The sequence below is a fragment of the Geotrypetes seraphini genome, chromosome 3 (genome assembly GCF_902459505.1).
Source record: "Geotrypetes seraphini chromosome 3, aGeoSer1.1, whole genome shotgun sequence".
Classification (NCBI taxonomy): Eukaryota; Metazoa; Chordata; class Amphibia; order Gymnophiona; family Dermophiidae; genus Geotrypetes; species Geotrypetes seraphini.
The window spans coordinates 40,102,411-40,116,008 of record NC_047086.1 but is presented as its reverse complement, the minus strand read 5'-3'; the positions used below and the strand labels follow the sequence as shown (position 1 = coordinate 40,116,008).

The 13,598-nt window shown below is 48.5% G+C and overlaps 1 protein-coding gene across 1 annotated transcript in view; it reads right to left on the bottom strand.

The window, feature by feature from the left end:
- LOC117357167 (pentraxin fusion protein-like) overlaps positions 1 to 13,598 on the bottom strand; it is a 191,589-nt gene that overhangs the window by 142,072 nt on the left and 35,919 nt on the right. The window contains exon 5 of the mRNA XM_033937539.1: positions 9,416 to 9,701. Coding sequence (XP_033793430.1) covers positions 9,416 to 9,701 — 286 coding nt within the window. The remainder of the gene's footprint in view (positions 1 to 9,415; positions 9,702 to 13,598) is intronic.

Genomic DNA, 13,598 nt, shown 5'->3' with positions numbered 1-13,598 from the left:
TTAAATAAAAATTTATCTAAAATAAAATAGTCACTAGACCATCATAAAATGAGAAATATAAGTAATATAACATACTTCAAAAACATATTATGTTCATCAACTTTTCTCTAATGTTATACTGTATATGACTTCAATTAAGAAAATACCCCTTAGATATTATGACATTTTATCAATCAACTCAAATAACTTTTAGGATATTAGTGATAAAACAGTTTAAAAACAAACCGTAAAAATAATCCCTTCAGCACACTACACAACCATTCATACAAATATTTGCATATTTCTAAAAATAATAAATATATTAATTTTAATGTTATTAAAAGCAACACTTACTGAAATTAAGGAAATTTTCATCCATACCAAATAAATTACATCCCCTTCCCTTAATTTCCTCACAAACAGACAAAGATCTCTCTAAATCATACCTCAAGTTTTCTGAACATTTTGGGCCGGATTCTGTATAGGACGCTCGGTCTTAGCAGCTGCCTAAGCGGCTTTTGAGAATCGCATATGGGTGTCCTTTATAGAATCGCATCTGTCCTGATGGACAGACACCTAACCACCCTGATTCCCTAACTGGCATCCATGTCACAGGCGCCAATTAGAGAATCGCATTGCCGCTGAACTGATCGAGGCAAGGGAATCTCCCTGCCATGATCAGTTTAGCGGCAAATTCAGGGAACATGTCCTCCCTGTGAAGATAACCGGCAGGAAGTGGGGGTGGCAGCAGGAGGGGGTAGGCATCCCTCCTGCCGGGGAATGTCTTAGGGGGAGGTGGCAGCAGGAGAGATTGAGCATCCCTCCTAACGGGGGCTGTATCGGGGTGGTGATGGCAGGAGGAATCTGGCTCTCCTCCTGCCGTGGACATTCGGGAGTGGGGGGGCTTTGGGGGTTCTGGCAGGAGGGAGTGGGCTCCCTCCTGCCGGTCAACATTGCAGGGGGGGACGGGCTCCCTGCTGCAGCAGCTAAATTGATCATGGCAAGATCATGCAAGATCATGCGATCGGCTCAGCAGTCGCATCTATCTGAAATGTAGACCAGCATCTTGCTGGATTACATTTCAGGCCTATCACGACCCTAGGGCCACCTAAGGCAACTTCCGGGCGAAACCATGCCCATGCCTAGCCTTGGACGAGCTTAAGCAGCCCTATGTGCTCGTGAAAAAGCCTACACTGTAGGCAGCCTGCCTTGGGGTGTTCTTTTTTTAAAACGTGTGTCCCAATTGGCTGGTTAGACAGTGGAAGGATGCCTACCGCTGCCTACAATCGGTACACCGTTTATAGAATTTTCCCTTTTACATTTATGTATATTGACATTCTTATATACCACTTTTCAGACAGGAATCAAGATGTTGTACAGCATAACAGGGAGGAAAAGAAATACAATTATAGATAGGACAGAAAGAGAAGGAGAGAAAAAAAAAAACCTGAATTAATGCAGACACCAACACTCGTGCACGTTAAGTAATTAGGAGGTATCAGGGGCAGCCAGGGAAAAGATGTGTGTTTTTAAGAGAGAACTAAAGATAGGGTAAGAAGGAGTTGATTGTTGTTTTTTTTTAATAATTCTTTATTCGTTTTCAAATTGAACAGCAAATGCACAATATAATATATTATACAAATTACCGTATTTTCACGTAGCTAAAGTGCACCCGTGTAAAACGCGCACACGGGTATAGCGCGCGGAAAACACACATTTATGTACAGAAATTTTTGTATACCGCGCACACCCGTATACCGCGCATGCTGCCCGACTCTCCCGTCGCCCGCCCCGACTCTCCTCTCCCCCTTGAAGTCCTGTCCCCACCCTGAAAGCCTGATGCCCCCCCCAACGTCCGATTCACCCCCCCCCCCCGCAGGACTGCTCGCACCCCCACCCCGAAGGACCGCTCGCATGCACCCGCACCCCCACCCTGAAGGACCGATCGTACCCCCACAGCCTCCCGACCCCCCCCATCATGTATAAGCTCCTACCGGTGTCCTGCTGCTTCCTCTTGGCGGTCCCGCCCTTTCTCTGACGTCAAGCCCTCTTGCCCCGCCGACTCCCTGACTCCCCGACACGATCGGGGCAAGAGGGAGCTCAAACCCTCTTGCCCCAGCCAACCGCGGCACCCCCGACACGATCGGGGCAAGAGGGAGCTCAAGCCCTCTTGCCCCCCCGACTCCCCGACACGATCGGGGCAAAAGGGAGCCCAAGCTCTCTTGCCCCACCGACTCCCCAACTCCCCGACAATATCGGGCCAGGAGGGAGCCCAAGTCCTCCTGGCCCTGGCGACCCCCCCCCCACTAGTTGTTCGGGCCAGGAGGGAGCCCAAACCCTCCTATCCACGGTGACCCCCTACCCCCACCCCGCACTACATTACGGGCAGGAGGGATCCCAGGCCCTCCTGCCCTCGACGCAAACCCCCCTCCCCCAAATGACCCCCCCTCCAAGAACCTCCGACCGCCCCCCCAGCCGACCCGCGACCCCCCTGGCTGACCCCCACGACACCCCCACCCCCCCTTCCCCGTACCTTTGTGTAGTTGGCCAGACAGACGGGAGCCAAACCCGCCTGTCCGGCAGGCAGCCAACGACGGAATGAGGCCGGATTGGCCCATCCGTCCCAAAGCTCCGCCTACTGATGGGGGCTAAGGCGCCTGGGCCAACCAGAATAGGCCCGGGAGCCTTAGGTCTCTCTGGGAGCGGGGCCTTGGGCACATGGTCGGGTTGGGCCCATGTGCCTCAGGCCCCGCCCCCAGGAGGGACCTAAGGCTCCCAAGCCTATTCTGATTGGCCCAGGCACCTTAGGCCCCACCAGTAGGCGGAGCTTTGGGACGGATGGGCTAATCCGGCCTCATTCCGTCGTTGGCTGCCTGCCGGACAGGCGGGTTTGGCTCCCGTCTGTCCGGCCAACTACAGAAAGGTATGGGGAAGGGGGGGGGGGGTGTCGTGGGGGTCGGCCAGGGGGGGCGCGGGTCGGCTGGGGGGGCGGTCATTGGGGGGAGGGGGGTTTGCGTCGAGGGCAGGAGGGCCTGGGATCCCTCCTGCCCGTAATGTAGTGCGGGGTGGGGGTAGGGGGTCGCCGTGGCCAGGAGGGTTTGGACTCCCTCCTGGCCCGAACAACTAGTGGGGGGGGTCGCCAGGGCCAAGAGGACTTGGGCTCCCTCCTGGCCCGATATTGTCGGGGAGTTGGGGAGTTGGCGGGGCAAGAGGGCTTGGGCTCCCTTTTGCCCCGATCGTGTCGGGGGGGCAAGAGGGCTTGAGCTCCCTCTTGCCCCGATCGTGTCGGGGGTGCCGCGGTTGGCTGGGGCAAGAGGGCTTGAGCTCCCTCTTGCCCCGATCGTGTCAGGGGTGCCGCGGTTGGCTGGGGCAAGAGGGCTTGGCTCCCTCTTGCCCCAATCGTGTCGGGGAGTCGGCGGGGCAAGAGGGCTTGACGTCAGAGAAAGGGCGGGACCGCCGGAAGAAGCAGCGGAAGGCGCAGGGCTCACAGAAGGGCCGGGACCGCCAAGAGGAAGCAGCAGGACACCGGTAGGGGCTTCTACATGATGGGGGGGGTCGGGAGGCTGGGGGGTGCGAGCGGTCCTTCAGGCTGGGGGTGCGGGTGGGAGTGCGTGCAAGCGGTCCTTCGGGGTGGGGGTGCGAGCGGTCCTGCGGGGGGGGTGTGAATCGGACATTGGGGGGGAACTATGTAAAAAAAATTTTGTACAACGCACTCACGCGTATAATGCGCAAGGGTATGCGCAGTATGTAAAAACCACATATAGCGCGCGCGTTATATGCGAGAAAATACGGTATACCACAATAGCACATTAATATATCTACCACATAAAAATCTAGTGATGCAATAACCCCCCCAACCACCCACCCTTCATTACATTTTCAATAGAAATGTACACATATTATATAGCATATTATAACATATTATGTAAAATTATTCCCTACTCCCTCCCCCCCTTAGTGTGCTAAAAATGAAAAAGAAAAGGAGAAGAGAAAAATTGATGACTATTCACCACAATATTTTGCCAATGGCCCCCATATTTTTATAAAGTTAGTATATGTCCCTCTTTGTATTGCTATTGCTCGTTCCATTTTAAATATATGGCATAAAGAATTCCACCAAAATGTTTAACTAAAGTTTCTGTAATTTTTCCAATTATTGGTTATATGTTGGATGGCAACCTCTGTCATAACTAATAAAAGCTTGTTGTTATATGATGATATTTGACTGATTGAAGGAGCTGATTGGATGTCAGAAGGAAGTGAATGCCAAAGGAAAGGGACTGGTGCAAAGAAGGCAGAGTGACTGGTGGACTGTAGCCCGGATGCAACAAAGGGGGTAGAGTCAAATAGTGAGAGCAAAGTGAAAAGTGTAAGATGGAACACCGGGAGTGATTAAGCCAGCCAGATAGGGAGAATTATTGAAACAAAGTAAGCACTTTAGCCCAAATTTTCTAAATGGTGCCGTAAATTAGGCGATGGTAGGCGTCCTACCACCGCCTAACTTAATAACTGTAATTGGTGTTAATCAGCACAGTAATTGACTGTCATTTAAAACTAATTAAAATGTCATTACAAAAAAAAGTAGGGTGTCTAAAAAAGAACGCCTTAATCATGTCTTCAGAGGAGCCTAAGTTCAAAGTAGGTATGGTTTACAATGGAAATGATCTTAGGTACTGCTGTAGATGCAATTCTCGTCAAACATAGGTGCCAGGAATGTAGGCCTTAAAAATCCTGGCCTACATTACCGGCACCTGTTTAACAGTAGGAATGATTCAGCAAACAGCACCAAAGTGTGATTGACCCACGATCTGTGACGGGTTTTTTTCTACCTTTTGTGTGTCTGAGCATTTTATTTTTCTCACATTGGTCTCAGATTCTTTTCTCTGCTTTCCTAGCTTCTGCTAATTCTTTTTCCAGCAGCCACTGACAATTTGTTATTCCTCCTTTCTCCTCCTCTGTCTTATTATATTCTCTTACTACATATCGATCTTAAAACTCTCTTCTCCATTTTTCTTTTCTGCCTCTGCCTTTTCAAATTTCACCCTCTTCCTCTATTCCTTTTCACTTATCTACTTATCAGCTTTCTATCTACTTCTCTCATTCCCTAGCTCTCACATTTCCCATCCTCTTATTCTCTTTTATCTGCTTCCCATTACCACATTTCTACCCTCTATACTCACTATCCTCCTCTCTCATCTCCTTGACAACCCTCCGATGGATTCTCCCATTCCTCCTTGTCCCTTGAAATCAGCATTTCTTCCCTCTTTGTGTTTCTCCCTCCCACAAGTCCAACATTTCTCCTTCCTGCCCTTCCACTCCCTCATACCCAGGGACATAGCCAGACATGGCAATTTGGGTAAGCATCAGCCCAAAGTGGGGGGGGGGTGCACACTTTTTTGTGTCCCCCCTCCCTTAAGCCCAAATTCAGTTTTAATCATAGGCAGCGGAACACTTTTTAGTTGAGGAGGGCCTGAAAGCTCCGCCCCTGACCCACCCAATCTTTGCCCCCCCAGACCCCGCCCCTATAATAGTACTAATTGTAATACAATTTTTTTCTATTCACTTTTCATATATACATACAATATAATCTTATTAACAACATATAATGGTTAACCACAAAATTAAACTACACAAAGCACACTGTATGCTTCTAAACATTCATTCCTACCAGAACACAGATAACCGCTAAGCAAATATGGGACCACAAACTAAAAGTACTAATATATAAAAATGAAATCCTAATATGCAAGACTCTGCAATGGAACACCACAGAAACAGTGACAAATGTCCCCTAATACTGTGAAAATATGAAGACAGTAGATGTAAATTTGAAAAAACTGATGCATAACAATCACCACTTTACAAATTAACAAATAGAAATAAAACAAATAATGAGAAATAAGAAAATACCATTTTATTGGACTAATCCATTTTTCAATTAGCTATCAGAGGCCAAATCTTTCTTCAGGACAGTACAGTATACTGCTGTTATGGTATCCTGTCCTGACGTGAGGAAAGATATTTAGTTCTCAAAATAGCCTTATTTCCATTTCCTATTTATAAATTTTTATCAGTTACAATACAACTTGATTCTACAAAAAGCAACAAAAAAAATTATTTCTACCTTTTGTCAGTTCTGCTTTAATCATCTTCTCTTCACTCTTCTTTCTATACAGCAGTTGTCCTCTCTCCCTTCCATGCAACATCTGCTCTCTCTCGTTGCCCCTTCCACCCGTCTCTGCCCTCTCTCTCTCTCTACCCCATCTACTGTCCACCCTCTCTCTACCCTTCCATCCACTGTCCATCCCTTCCATCCTACCCTTCCATCCACTGTCCGCCCTCTTTCCATCCAATGTCCGCCCTCTCTCTCTTCCATACGGCATCTTCCCTCTTTCTATGTCCCTTTAATAAACTGTATATCCTGTGCTCCTTCTCTCCTTTGTACATGATTCATTTCAGCTTCACCCCTTCTCCATTTTTCTGTCTCCACCCCCTCCCCTATGCTTTGGCATCTCTCTCCTCTCTCTCCCTCCATGCTCTGGCACTACCTCTCCTTCCTTTCCCTCTGGGCTGACATTTGTCTCCTTAGTTTCCCTTCCCTCCCCCCATGCCCTGGTATCTCTCTTCTCTCCTTCCTTTCTCTCCCTCCCTCCTTCCTTCCATTCCCCTGGTCTGGCATCTGTCTCCTTCACTCCCCCCCATGCCCTGGCATTCCTCCCTCCCCCTCCATGGTCTGGTATCTCCTTTCCTTTCAATCCCATGGACTTGGCATCTCTTGTTCCTCTCCTCTCCCTTCCCTGGTCTTCTCCCTCTTTCCCTCTCTCTTCCAAATTGGGTGCAAAAGCAGCATTTTTTCTTCCTTCTCCCTTTTTCCCTCTCTCTCCCCAATTGGGTGCAAACAGCAGCATTTCTCTCCCCTCCCCCCTGGTCTTCCTTATCCCTCTTTCCCTCTCTCTCCCCAATTGGGTGTTGCAGCACCATTCCCACTCCCCCTGCGGTCTCACACAGCCGTTGGCAGCACAGCATTCATAACTCGCTGCTCCTGCTTGCTTCAGGCCTTCCTCACTGCTGAGTCGCACCTACTTTCTGTTTCCGCGAAGGCAGGACCCGGCAGTGAGGAAGGCCTGAAGTAAGCAGGAGCAGCGAGTTGAATGCCTCCCTCCCTGCCCTATCTCCTGCTGACGCCGCCCTAGACAGCAAGCGACTTTGTCCATGCTGCAGGGCTCTAACACTCTGTTTGCAGGCTTCCCTTCTCCTCCCTCCCCCTCTCATGACATAACTTCCGGTTTCATTGGAGAAGGGTCGGGAAGCCGGCAAGTGCAGCGTTAGAGCCCCAGAGCATGGGCGAAGTCGCTTGCAGGCTACGGCGGGAGATAGGACAGCTGCCCTGCTTGCTCTCCCCTAATGCTGGGCAATTTTTGGAGAGGCCCCGGCCTCTGTGACCCCCATTCCAACGCCTATGATTTAATTACCTTTGCTGTCAGGGATCCCCAAACCTCACCAGTTGAAGAGGTCTGCTCCAGTGGCCCAGAACATTCCCATACTCACTGCAGTTGGCAGCTTCTTTATGGGCTGCCATCAAACCAGCCTTCCTTCCTACTGCACATGCACAAAAACTGAGCAAGTGAGGGAGATGGGTGAGCCTGTGCAAAAATAGCCCACAGAGAATATTGCCAACTGCAATGAGTATATGATCATTCTGGACTACCAGAGAAGGAATTTTTCAGCTTAGGGATCCCTGCCAGCCTAAACAATATTGCCACAGTTTTGGTTGGGCCACATTCCTTCCCCGCTATCTCACCTTCCATTTCCTCCCCTCAGACCAGCATCTATTTCCTTCTTTCCTCAAACTCCCCCCTTCCCTCTCTGAGTCTACTTTTTAATTGGTTCAAAACTTACAGGGTGGTGGCATTGATTCACATGTGCTGCCCTTCTGCTGCTGGCCCAATGTCTTCTCTCTACTGTGGCCTGCTTTTTCTGATGTAATTACTATTTCCACTGGGGCAGCCACAGTAGAGAGAAGATGTCGGGCCGGTGGCAAAAAAACAGCACATGTGAATCAATGCTGCCGCCAGTAATTTTTGAAACAATTAAAAGGTAGTCTCGGGGGTGGGGGAGGGGCAAGAGTTTGAGGAAGGAAGAAGATAGATGCAGGTCTGGGGGGAGGGAATGGAAGGAGAGATACTGGGGAAGAAATACAGTAGAAACAACAAGTAGGTAGGCTGGCCAGTAGCAAGATGCCTATGCAGATGAAATTCTGCTCCTCATCCCCACAACCAACAACCAATCAGATGTCACCCACAAAGTCTCAATCAATATTGAAAGAATCCAAAATTGGGCAACAATCAACAAGCTAAAACTAAACCAAACCAAAACCAAAACCAAAATCTTATACTTCTACACAGCCCATTAGACAGCATCAACAAGCATCACTCTCCGATTGGGCCACACCCTCACTATCAATAAAACTTCCAAAATCCTAGGCTGCATTCTTGATTCCACACTAACCATGGAAGCTCAAATCTCTAATATCCGGAAAATTCCCTCTTTACCATGAGGCAACTAAGACTCATCAGACTATACTTTCATCAGCATCACTTTGCTCTGATTGTACAGTCGATGATCCTACCACAACTGGACTACTGTAACTCTGCCTACATGAGAATTAACGCCGCACTGATCCATAAAATGCAACTCATACAAAACACAGCTATAAGACTAATTCTCAACCTGAAAAAATACGACTCGATATCAGCCTTCATCAAGCAACTACACTGGTTACCCATCCCATCCCTTCACGAATAAAATTTAAAACTTCATGCATCATATACCAAATAATCCACGGAAACTCAGCAGCTCCATTTATCCAGCTCTTCTCAAAGGCATGGTCTACCTCCCACAGAACCCTTAACAAGATACTACTAAACCTTCTTTCAACAAAGAATCTCCAATACAAGCAAATTTTTCACTCCATGTTTACCTTCTTGGGAGTGAAAACTTGGAATGACCTCACTGAAATGGCCAGAACAGAACCCAACTACACCACATTCCGGAAAAAAACTGAAAACCTACCTCTTTGACACTTGAACATCTCAGATCTTCCCCTGCTCAAATGTTCCCCCCATTTCTCCTCCCCTTCTCTCCCTGCCTCTCTCCACTTCCTCTCACTTCTCTTTGTAAGTCACCTTGAGCCTGCTTAGGTATGCGCGACACAGAAATAGAAGATTAGATGCCGCCCCCATAAATGTGCCGCCTGAGGCCTCCACCTCATTTGGTCTCATTATAGGGCTGCCCTTGTATGTGGGAATTCAATTTAAAAAAAAAAGCTTTCAGTTTCCAGTTTGGTACCATTCACCAGAACAAAATTCCTTGAGTTTTGATTTATGTTTAAGTAGATCTGAGTTAATTGTTTATCCATAGCAATAAAGTTTGGTACCTTGGGTTCTTTGTCCCACCATGTTTTTCAGAGTTCCCAATCCTTATCTCTGCGCTATTGATTCGCGTATGGCAGCAATCACCTCTATTTGTGACTGAAACAGAAAAGACTTTGTAGGTTGCGTTAAGATTCACCATCCACCAGGGCTCGATGTCCAGGTCTGTATGGGCGCAATGCCCATCCATGTATACATTGGATGAATGCCCATCAACAGCATTTCCAGAGTCTCCAAATTTATCAAATGTGCTGGACTGAGTGGTGAAACGTCCAAGGGCCAAATTGGAAGCTGGAAAAAGTTAATAGGATGTTACTACAGGGCAGAGTTAGTAAGAACACCTTGGTTAGTACTTGGAGACTGGAGCTACTAGAAAGCACTCAATCTTCCAATGTTCCTCAGACTAAAATTATCCTAATTGTTAATGTTTTAACCACTACTTTGTAATCTTAACTAGTCAGCATTATTAGATTTTATCACACATATATAACTAGGAGCCATCAGTAACTAGAAGTAAATTATTAATATGAATTTTTAAAAGTCTAAACATGATTATACACAGTGCAGGAAGTAATTTTATAACAAAGTACAGTATCTGTAAAAATTTCCAAAAATGTACCTACAGTATCTGCCTTTGTGAAATAGACTTCCAAAGGTATTCCCAGTAGTGCATAAATGCCCTCATAAAATTTTAACTGCTTCAAGGCAGATACAACTTTGTGCAACAACATGTGTATTTCCTAAAGTACACACATTCCTCACATCTCTGCTCAACTCCACCCCAACACCTCTGGAAATGCCTATACTCAGACTGCATGAAACTATACATGCTTTTACCCGTATTGACTCACACGGGGTAACTAGGGTGGTGAGGTGACCAACAACTTATTCTCCACAGAAATATACAGATCTCCCTTCACGTTTGGATACCACTCGTAAAATAATATTTACATTGGTAGCCCCAAAGTTGTGGAATGCACTTCCATTTGCTCCTTGGTATGAATCCAAGCTCTCCAAATACAAATCAATGCTTAAGACCTCTCTCTTTAAACAAGCATACGAGACCTAAATCTTGACCTTATCCTTTACATTGCAGCTTGCCCTTTTGTTTTTCCCTTCCCTACCTCTTTTTTATTTCAGCAATGTAACCCTTCTCTTTGCCCTCTTCTGTGTGTTGTAGTTGTTCATGAAAGCACAGTTACTTACCGTAACAGGTGTTATCCAGGGACAGCAGGCAGATATTCTCTACATGTGGGTGATGTCATCCAGGAAGCCCCGTCGCAGACAGCTTTTCATTGAAGATCTCAAAGTTTGCTAGTGCTGCACCACGCATATGTGTGCCTTCCTGCTCCACTAGAGGGCGTGTCTCCTCCTCATGGTCTTCAGTTCAGATAGCTAGCAAAGAAGCCAACCAGGGGAGGTGGGAGGGTTGCGAGAATATCTGCCTGCTGTCCCTTGATAACACCTGTTACGGTAAGTAACTGTGCTTTATCCCAGGACAAGAAGGCAGCATATTCTCTACATGTGGGTGACCTCCAAACTAACCAAAAAGGGACGGAGGGAGAGTTGGCAATTTAGGAGAACAGATTACGCAAAACCGACTGGCCAAACTGGCCGTCGCGCCTGGAAAAAGCATCCAGACAGTAGTGAGAGGTGAAGGTATGAACCGAACACAAGTGGCGGCCTTGCAGATCTCCTCAATAGGCGTGGACCTGAGGAAAGCAACAGATGCTGCCATCGCTCGGACTTTATATCCCGTGACCCGACCATGCAGCGAGAGACCAGCCTGAGCGTAGCAGAAGGAAATACAAGCAGCCAACCAGTTTTACAAGGTGTGCTTGGAAACAGGATGTTCCAACCGATTAGGATCAAAGGACAAGAAAAGTTGAGAAACCTTCCAGTAAGACTGGGTCTGTTGGAGATAAAAAGCCAACGCCCTCTTACAGTCAAGCGTATGAAGCGCCACCTCTCCAGGATGAGAATGGGGCTTAGGGAAAAACACCAGAAGAACAATAGACTGATTAAGGTGGAAATCCGAAACCACCTTAGGTAAGAACTTAGGATGAGTACGCAGGACCACCTTGTCATGATGAAAGACAGTAAAAGGTGGGTCCGCAATCAGAGCCTGCAGCTCACTAACTCTGCGAGCAGACGTGAAAGCAATCAGGAACACCATTTTCCAAGTAAGGAACTTCAGATGTGCCTTATCAATGGGTTCAAAGGGAGGTTTCATCAGTTGAGTGAGAACCATATTAAGATCCCAAACCACAGGGGGAGGCTTGAGAGGAGGATGGACATTCAAGAGGCCCCTCATGAAGCGAGAAACCAGCGGGTGGATTGAGAGCGATTTCCCATCAAGCTGCCGATGAAAGGCAGCAATCGCACTGAGATGGACTCTAATAGAAGTCGTCTTGAGGCCAGACCGAGACAAATGAAGCAAATAATCCAGAACCGAGGACAAGGAGGCAGAGGTTCCACGCGATGCGAAGCACACCACGTGGCAAATCAAGTCCACTTCTGGGAATAACACTGCCTAGTAGAAGCCTTCCAAGAAGCTTCCAGAACATCCCGCACCGACTGAGAAAACTCAAAGGAGGGAGTCAGGTGGAAAGGAACTGAGCCATCAAGTGCAGAGACTGCAGATTGGGATGCAGCAGCAAACCCCAACTCTGAGACAGCAGAGAAGGAAAAACAGGCAGAAGCAGAGGTTCCCTGACACTGAGTTGGAGGAGAAGGGAGAACCACGGCTGCCGAGGCCACCGAGGAGCTATCAAAATCATGGTGGCGTGTGCAGACTTGAGGTGCACAAGCGTCCTCAGAATCAGAGGAAAGGGAGGGAACGCATAGAGGAACCTGCCTGTCCAATCCAGAAGGAAAGCATCTGCCTCGAGACGATCCGGGAAGTACATCCTCGAGCAGAAGCGAGGCAACTTGTGATTGAGGGGCGAGGCGAACAGACCTATCTGCGGAGTCCCCCATCGAGCAAACACCTAACGCAGAGTCGAGGAATGGAGCTACCATTCGTGCGGCTGTCCGCCAGGCAGTTCTGTTCTCCCTGGAAGTAAACTGTGCGAAGAAAGATGGTGTGGCGCAACGCCCACTCCCAAAGTCGAAGAGCTTCCCTGCAGATAGATAGGGAACCTTGCTTGTTCACATAATACATCGCCACCTTGATGTCCGTGCGCACCAGGACCACCCGATCCTGAAGTAAATGACGAAAAGCCACCATGGCATTGTAAATGGCCCGGAGCTCCAGAAGATTGATGTGGCAGCAACGGTCCGCACTCGACCAAAGACCCTGAGTCCGAAGGCTGTCGAGGTGCGCCCCCCAGGCTTACGCAGAGGAGTCCATTGTCAGAACCTTTTGAGGCGGGGGCACGAGAAAGAGCAAACCTCTGGAAAGATTGGAAGAGCTGGTCCACCAACGGAGTGAGTGTTTCAAGGAGGGAGTCACCGCAATGTGCTGAGAAGCGGGATCCCGATCGTGTCTCCACTGAGATGCCAGAGTCCACTGAGGAATGCGAAGGTGCAGCCTGGAGAAGGGTGTGACATGAACGGTGGAGGCCATGTGCCCCAAGAGGATCATCATTTGCATGGCCAAGACCGAAGGCCACAGGGAGACCAGCCGACTCAGCCGAATGAGAGCAGCCTGCCGAGGCTGAGGCAGAAACGAACAGAGGTGAACCTTGTACAGCACAGCCCCGATAAACTGCAGGGACTGAGAGGGGCACAACTGGGACTTCGGGAAGTTGACCTCGAAACCCAGACGCTGAAGGAAGATAATAGCCTGACGGGTCGCTGAAATAACCTCCTTCCTCGATGGGGCTTTGATAAGCCAGTCGTCGAGGTAGGGGAAAACCTGAAGCCCTCGCGACCGCAAGGCCACCACCACTACCACGAAGCACTTCGTGAAGACCCGTGGGGACAAAGCGAGCCCGAACGGGAGGACCCGATATTGTAGATGAAGGTTTCCCACCTGAAAATGAAGAAACCTTCGAGAGGCCGGGTGGATCGGAACATGTGTGTAGGCCTCCTTCAGGTCGAAGGAACACAACCAGTTCCCCTCGTCCATCAAAGGATACAAAGTGGGAAGAGAGAGCATACGGAACTTCTCCCTGACTAGGAACTTGTTCAGCTTCCGGAGATCCAGGATAGGGCGGAGGTCCCTGGTCTTTTTGGGAACCAGAA